General features: G+C 34.9%; 1 protein-coding gene across 1 annotated transcript; it reads left to right on the top strand.

The window, feature by feature from the left end:
• The first annotated feature begins 173 nt into the window (after positions 1–173).
• On the top strand, positions 174–3,052 carry LOC109827028 (nucleolin 2-like). The gene is made up of 7 exons (XM_020393996.1): positions 174–225; positions 333–378; positions 479–627; positions 1,653–1,754; positions 2,238–2,440; positions 2,549–2,636; positions 2,729–3,052. Exons 1-7 carry the CDS (start codon positions 193–195, stop codon positions 3,050–3,052), a joined length of 945 nt encoding a protein of 314 aa, XP_020249585.1. The 5' UTR covers positions 174–192.
• Positions 3,053–8,222: the final 5,170 nt, after the last annotated feature.

Genomic DNA, 8,222 nt, shown 5'->3' on the forward strand with positions numbered 1-8,222 from the left:
CGCCGCCCTAGCAACCAACGTCGTCGGCGTCGGCCCCAGCAACTTCATGTATTTGTGATGATTTAATCGAAGGATAACCACTTGCTCGTCAATGGAATGTGAAAAGTTTAGTTTTTGGCGAAGATTGTTTTGGTTTTTTCTTTTTTCTGTCCTTTGATACTTAAATCTCATTACTGCAGCAGCTTTTTGAACATGGGCAAGTCCAGCAAGAAATCTGATACTAAGGTAGTGATAATATGTATAATATCTTAATATTTATGTTCAATTTGTTGGCTTTTTCTTCATATTTTTGGATTTTGTTAATGATTTTGGATTTGTTGCAAATTTTGTAGGTTGCTGTGGCTACTCCTGTCACAGATGTGAAGGCATCTAAAAAGGGTATGATTTTGTTCCTTAGTTGCTTATGGTTAGTTGGTATTAGTGATAACTGTTTATTTAAAATTTTACTTATAAAAAGATGATTTCTTTATTGTAACAGGGGCTAAGAGGGATGCAGGGGATGCTTTGGAGAAATTGGTGAGCGCCAAGAAGCAGAGGAAGGAAGTAGAGGTTAAGAAGAAGGTCCCTCCACCAAAGAAAGAAGAGTCCAGTTCTTCAGAAGAAGAAGATTCTTCGTCCGAGGATGAGGTAGCTAATTGCATTAGTTTACATATTGTTGCTTCATTGAGTATACATGGCTGGAAATTGGTTGAAGTTTTAGCCCAGCTAATGTCTTTTGTGGTTCATTTTCTTATAGGTTAGGTAAATTTCAAATTGCAACATAAGAAAAATCTATTGCCTCTACTTTTCTATTTGTTATTTCAAAAAGTTTTATGTGTTGAAGTTTAAGTAATCCTAGTGTAAGCCAAAGTTTGAATCGAGATGAATTTTGTAGACGTTCGACTCATCTTTTTCATAGCTCTCGTACAAGGTTGGATGAGAGGAAGAGAGAGAGAGAAGAGAGAAGAGAGGATTCACTGGACTCGAGGATGATAGAATAGGAGTGGAAAGGATCAGGGTAAGGTAGTGGGATGAGAGGTTTCAGTGGTTGTGATAATAGAAGATGTTGCTGCAGTCGTCGATTAAGTTATGGTTGACAATTTAGTACTTTCTAAACTAAATAAATCAACTTTATTAATTATAATCAGTTAAGGCCTACCTCTCATACGATCTCGACTATCGTATTCTTTGTTTTCATTTCATGCCACCTTATTTAGTACTTGTATGATGCTGTCACTACAAAGAAACCTCTCTAGGAAGTCCATATCAAGTGATAGCTATTTCAAGAGTGATACTGAAGAAGATGCAAGACTTGGTTCTCTTGAGACTCCCCAGAATCACAATGTCCCTGTTGAATATCATTTATAGAGATATATTGGTTTCTTTTATATGTGCGGAAGATCAGCTCGAAAAAGAAAGCACAATGTTTAAAAAGAAGGTCGAATTAAGAGATACAATGACAATGAAAACAATGGTAGTAGGTTTATGTACTGCATATTTTTTTTCTCTATGGCTCCAGACTTGTGAGGCCTTTGAAACTTAAGTCCTTACTGGCACTGATAGTTCTCGTTTTGTATGATGTTAAATTTGTTGCTTTTAGAATGTTGTTACTGGAGTCTGTCAAGTGTATACACTTTGAAGGGTTTTAATCTTTAGTTTCTACTGGCATACAGAAACCAGCTGTTTCCAAGAAGGTACCTGCTGCAGCAGTGAAGAAGTCAGACTCTAGTGACGAGTCTTCTGAGTCTGAGAGTGACAGTTCTGAGGATGACAAGGTAAGAGGAACAGGGGATCTTTGTTCTTTAAAGTGCTTGTATTTTATCCAATGTGAAAATGGAGTATATGTTGTTTAACCAAGTTGATGCATATTTCTTTTTTTCTCTAGGGAAGTGTTGTTTCTGATTAGGAACCAGAGTCGTACATTATTTATTTGGGAAGTCAAGTTGACGAATACATCACTTTGTAATCCTCAGTATTCTGTTTTAGATGTTTTCCATGAGTTATCTCTTTTTCTTTCCCTTTCCCTTAGCTATTTCTAAGAACAAGAATTGCTTATACAACAAGATATAAGGAAAAACTCGAATCTAGTTGAAATTCTGATAGTGATTCAGAAGATGATGCAAGCTTGCTGTTTTATGTTTTTCTTCGATGGTGCTGTAGTTTATTTTTCATTAACCTTTTTAAGTTAGAAGCGATTATTAGCATATTATATCTGATGTCTTATAATATTTGTCACCTAATGCTCAATGATCATGCAGGTTGCCAAACCTGTACCAATTTCAAAGGCCACCGTGACTGCCTCAAAAGTGGTTCCAAGCAATGGTTTAAAAAAGAAAGAAGCCAGCGAGAGCGAATCAAGTGATAGCTCAGAAAGTGAATCTGATTCAGACTCTGGCAAGAAAAAGGTGAGTGTCATGCATACTGTGATGAAGTGCAACCACACATTGAGTTCTAAAGAACTGTGATGAAGTGCAACCACACATTGAGTAAGTCACTAAAGTTTAAGATTCTACTAATAAATTTACTATAGTTAGTCAACGTTAATCATATTTATGATATTTTAATGTAGGGACTACAATAAATTTGTGAGAGAACCCACAAATCACTATGATGATAAAGATTGGGATAAGAACTTTATCGAGTGGTTTCAAGCTCTAGTACGTACATATCTTGCCTTATTTTTTTAATATATTGATTGGTTCATTTTATTACATGTTCCATGACTTGATCATATTTTGGTTTTGTTTAGGTTTATCAGAGTTATCGAGAAGATGATGACTTACTTTCATTATCTCGTGGTCCAAGTAAGATTGTTAAATGTTTTACTGGATTTGTCATAAATGGACATCGATTTCATACAGAAAGTCGAGATAATTGTTTGTCAACTCAAAGTAGTGGGGTTGCAGTTGTTGGTGATGCTGGTGATGGTGGAGATATAGATTATTATGGTGCTTTGGTTGAAGTTGTCGAATTAGAGTATCCTGGTAGAAGAAAGGTTGTTCTATTTCGTTGTAAATGGTGGGATGTGCACGACAAAGGAAAAATCCACCTCGTGGTAATAATAAGTGTCTAAAGTTGAATAATTTGTCACATGGGGAGAAAAAGATCATTATTTTTTATCAGAATAGAGCTATTGAGCCAGAATTTTCACGATATCTTGGAATTATTATTCGTGATAGAAATATTTGCCCAGTAGCTGTTGAGAATTGGGCCAAAATACCACAACAAAATAAAGATCATATGTGGGCATCCATTAAGGTACATTGAAAATTAATTTTTTGCATTTGGTTTTTAATTCTTATAAATTAAATTTTGATTCAAATTTGATATAGGATAAATTTGATGCTGAGGACATGGAGCAAAAGAGAGAGTTAGTAATGAGACACTTGTGCGATTTGTGGAATAAGTGGCGTGGTGACATGCACAGGAAATATGTGAAAGAAAATTCATTACAAATTGCACTTAGAAATAAACCTACAGAAGTGAGTGTTGATGACTGGGATTGGCTAGTTAAGGAACATTATTTTTCTTCAAAATTTCAGGTATTAATCTCCTAATTTTATTAATTTTGTTCCATGTATATTGTTGGATTGTTGAAATTATCTTTTAATCTTGATGTATAGAAAGCAAGCCAACAAAATACACTTAACAGAGGCAAAAGAAAGATGCTCCACCACACGGGCAGCAAACCCTTCAGACAAATTGCGTGGGAATTGGTAACTAATTTCCTATTTATTTAAAACTACTTTGTTTTTTAGTTTGATATTGTACTCATTTTTATTTAATATTTGAATAAGGGTGGCAAGTCAGGAAATCCACCTGATGTGGCAAAAATGTTTCATGAAACTCGAAAGAAAGCTAATGAAACACTAGAAAATGGGGATCAAGATAAATATGTAAGTAGAATATGTGTTTAAGTTTGATAATGATGCATTATATAGTACTAACATATGAATTTAATTTTTATAGGATGAAATTGTTCAAGTCAAACAAGCAAACCCTTCACTTTCTGACATTGAGATAGTTGAGAAAATCTGGGGGAAGCAATCTCACGGTCACATTATTGTATTTGGTGGCGGGACTACTTTAAAAGATTTAAGAGGACCGCTCCCTAGTCGATCTGATCTGGAAGCACGTGTTATAGAAGAAAAGAGAAAGAACCAGATGCTTCAACAACGCTTAGATGAGCAGGAGCAACAACAACAAAGGATGTCTGAGTTGGAGTCACAAGTGAAAGCTATGCAAGAACTTTTTTTTAGGCAATCACCTTCATTGACTCCTCAAACTCGAGAACATGTGCAGGACTAGGTAATTATTTTTTGTAAAATCTCTTATATACTTTTATGATTGACTACTTGCACTAAAAAAATATAATTTTTTACTTAATAAGATAATATATGCTTAATTGATATTTCTTAATTATGTGATTTTTTTTTAAATTTTTCAGGCTATCCATGCAAGATTAGGAGGGGGTAGCTCGAGTCTTCTTTTGACGATGATTAGAGGTGTCAGAGATGTGTCTTCCCCAAACTTTTATTTTAATTTGTTTTAGATAGTTTCATGTATTTTTCTTTGGATCAATTAGGATATTAACTCTTATTATTAGTATTGAATATTTGAGGATGGTGGAATTTTATTTATTGATGTTATTAATGAATGGAATTTTTATTTTACCTCTTATTCATTATTGGGTATTTTTAATATGTTTTTGTTGTGAATCTTAGTGTCTCGTTGAGAATAATATGATAGTTGCTTATGAATGGAAAATTTATTATTAATGTATATTAGAAATTTGTAGTCTACAATGACGGTTTTATAAACCGTATTTTGTTCATCAACGAAGGGAAAGCACCGTCGTTGATGAGTTACTAATTACCCATTATGTGGACTTTTACGACGGTATCCAACCGTTATTAATTAGTCTTCAACAACGGAAAAATATCCCCGTAGCTAATGGTAACGACGGGAAAATATCCCGTCACTGATGGTAACGACGGGAAACTATCCCGTCACTCATGGTAACGACGGGAAAATATCCCCGTTACTGATGGTAACGACGGTGATAATTACCGTCGTAAATATTAATGACGGTAATATGTTCCGTCGTTATAGACTCTATAACGACGGGTAGTATATCCCTTCGTGACCCTTTAGCGAAGAGGGCTTCAACGACGGGTGACGAAGGGATTTTTCCCCGTCGTTATCATACAATAACGAAGGTTTTCAGCTCTTTAACGAAGGGAAATCCCTTCGTTAAAGATGTAATTTCTTGTAGTGAACAAAGAAAACAATATTTTCACAAATACAATAGAAAATGAAAATATGAGTATGTATATGAAAATATATTTGTTTCATATCTAAGTAGTTAAACCAAATCACAATAATAAATATAAAATATGTAATTTCATATTTATAAACATGAAAACCCAAAACCATGCATGTATATATATAACTATATATATACATAGAAACCAAATACGTGTGTGTATATGATATTGAGCTTAAAGTACTTAACACACATAATATAAACTCCTAAACTAAATTACCAAGCTTGATGAAGGTCTTCAATAAGCTCAACTTGGTACACTTGCGGATGAAGCTTGAACTAGGATCTTCAACTTGAATTTGCATAGCTTCAACCACTATTCTTCCAACCTCCATTGGAGATGATTGTGTAGGCGCAATTTCATCCATCCTCTAACTTATTATTTGTCTACAATAAATAAGAATACACAACAACTAGACAAACAACGTTAGTCGTAAATTGTTTGTTAAACATCATCAAAACAAGAAGGCCAACAAGTGAATCTAAGGTGACACCCTAGGCTCCCATCTAAGGATGCGGCCTAAAATCACATCATTCCCTAATTTTTTTTGCGATTCGCTATGCTGAACTTGATCTACATGTTCTTAGATCCAAACACACTAATTTTGGGATAAACTCGTCGTGTTTTGCCCCTCCATCCACTCGCCGTAATTTTAACAGTTTCGAATGAATAGAACCTTTTGCACGGCTCAACAAAGGGACAAAACAGTACGGGTTTACCCTAAAATTGATGTGTTTGAGTCTAAAAACGTGTAGATCAAGTTCAAAGGAGTGGATCACAAAAAAAAGTTAGGGAATAACGTGATTTTAGGCCGCGTCCTTAGGTGGGAGCGTAGGGTGTCACCTTAGATTCACTTTTAAAAATATATTATATATACATATATTATATATGTATACACATATTATATATAAAAAATAAAACCGGGCCGGACCGGGCTCGGGCCAGGGGCCGCCTCAGGCCCGGGTTAGTGGGCCAAATGGACACCCCTGCATGCATCGCTCTCGGGTAAAAAAGCTTGTTCAAAATATGAATTTTTAATCACTAACAATTTTTTAAAAACTTGCACTCATCCGGCTTATTACGTACTCAAAACAAATATATCCAAATTTAAATTTTAATAAAGGATTGCAATTGAAGTAGACTCTTCATTTTCTATCTATCATCCAAATTTAAATTTTAATAAAGGATTGCAATTGAAGTAGACTCTTCATTGTCTGTCTATCATCCAAATTTAAATTTTAATGAAGGATTTCAATTGAAGTAGACTCTTCATTGTCTGTCTATTATGGTGAAGAAGATCAAAATCCAAAAAGAAATTTAAGAAATAATTGTTAAATCGAAACATAATACCTACAAATATTATGTCAATAAGACAAACATGGTAAACAAAAAATTTTATTTAGGAGGTTGATATTGTTCTCATGATACTTTTTTAACATTAAAATGCTTAAATCACTAGTAGAAAAACGATCAACCTAGACGGAAATTTCCGTCTAGGTTGATCGAAATTTCGTCTAGATTAGATCATCTAGACGGAATTACGTTTAGTTTGGGTGGTTTATTTTGCTTCCGTCTAGATTGCCGCAAACTAGACGGAATTCCGTCTAGGTTAATCAATCTAGACGGAAGTCAACCTAGACGGAATAAAAATTTCGTCTAGGTTGACAGACCAGACGGAATTCCGTCTGGTCTGTCAACCTAGACGGAAATTCCGTCTAGGTTGACCGACCAGACAAAATTTCGTCTGGTTGACAGACCAGACGGAAATTCCGTCTGGTCTGTCAACCTAGATGGAATTTCCGTCTAGGTTGGTTTATTACAACCTAGACGGAAATTCCGGTCTAGGTTGATTCAATCTAGACGGAATTCCGTCTAGATTGCTTTTTTTCAGCGAAAAAATTAATTAAAATTTGTATTTCCCTGTACACTTACATTAATATTTGAATACATCCAGAAAATACTGTACACGCCACATTCAACCATCCAATCATAATCAAAATTCATAACAATTCCATTCAAAAACATCTATATAACCAAATCCAACACATTATACAAATCCAACCATCCACTTCAAAATATACATCAATCAGTTCCGTCTAAAACACATCCAACAACATATATACTAACAATGCACATGACTAAGATATGATACATGACATGAATAAATGTAGTGTTATAACAAATAAAACTGTTTATTGCATTAAAAATAAAAAAACCTCATCCATCGTCGTCGGCGGGGGTATCTCTATCCCGATTACGAGAACGGGTGCTGCTCCCTCCAATATCTCCACTCTGAATGTTTAATTGAATAATCATTATATGGTGTTTGATAACATATTAGATAAAAATGAATTTATAAATATAAGAAAAAATAAGGTACCTGAACACTACTCTGTCTAGCGCCGGAATTATCGCCAATCGAGCTAATTATCCGTATGACACCACCATACACGTTATAAGGAATAACACTACCTAAATATTGTATAACATACCCCATAAGATCGTCCATCGAGTTCGCCGTCAGCGCAACTCTAGTCATCTCATTAGTCACCTGAATATGTAGCTCCGAGATCGTCCATCGAGTTCGCCGTCAGCGCAACTCTAGTCATCTCATTAGTCACCTGAATATGTAGCTCCGGGTCAATTTTGTCAATCAGATACGCAGAGATACGTGCGACAAATGGCATAGCCTGGAAACTACTTGTGGCTGCTCTCGTCGATGTAGATGGTGTGGAGGATGCTGTGGACGATCTAATGTTTATACCAGGTGAAGCTCCGACACCATGCAGAGGATATCTTCCTCTCCTATTATTAGGGAGAAATAAATATTAAACTTTACTCTCAAATTCAATAATGGTAAACAAATATATATAGTATGTAGTATTCAAATTGATTCGATTTTTCACAATCCTTACC

This window comes from Asparagus officinalis, unplaced genomic scaffold, assembly GCF_001876935.1.
Source record: "Asparagus officinalis unplaced genomic scaffold, Aspof.V1 AsparagusV1_Un2, whole genome shotgun sequence".
NCBI lineage: Eukaryota > Viridiplantae > Streptophyta > Magnoliopsida > Asparagales > Asparagaceae > Asparagus > Asparagus officinalis.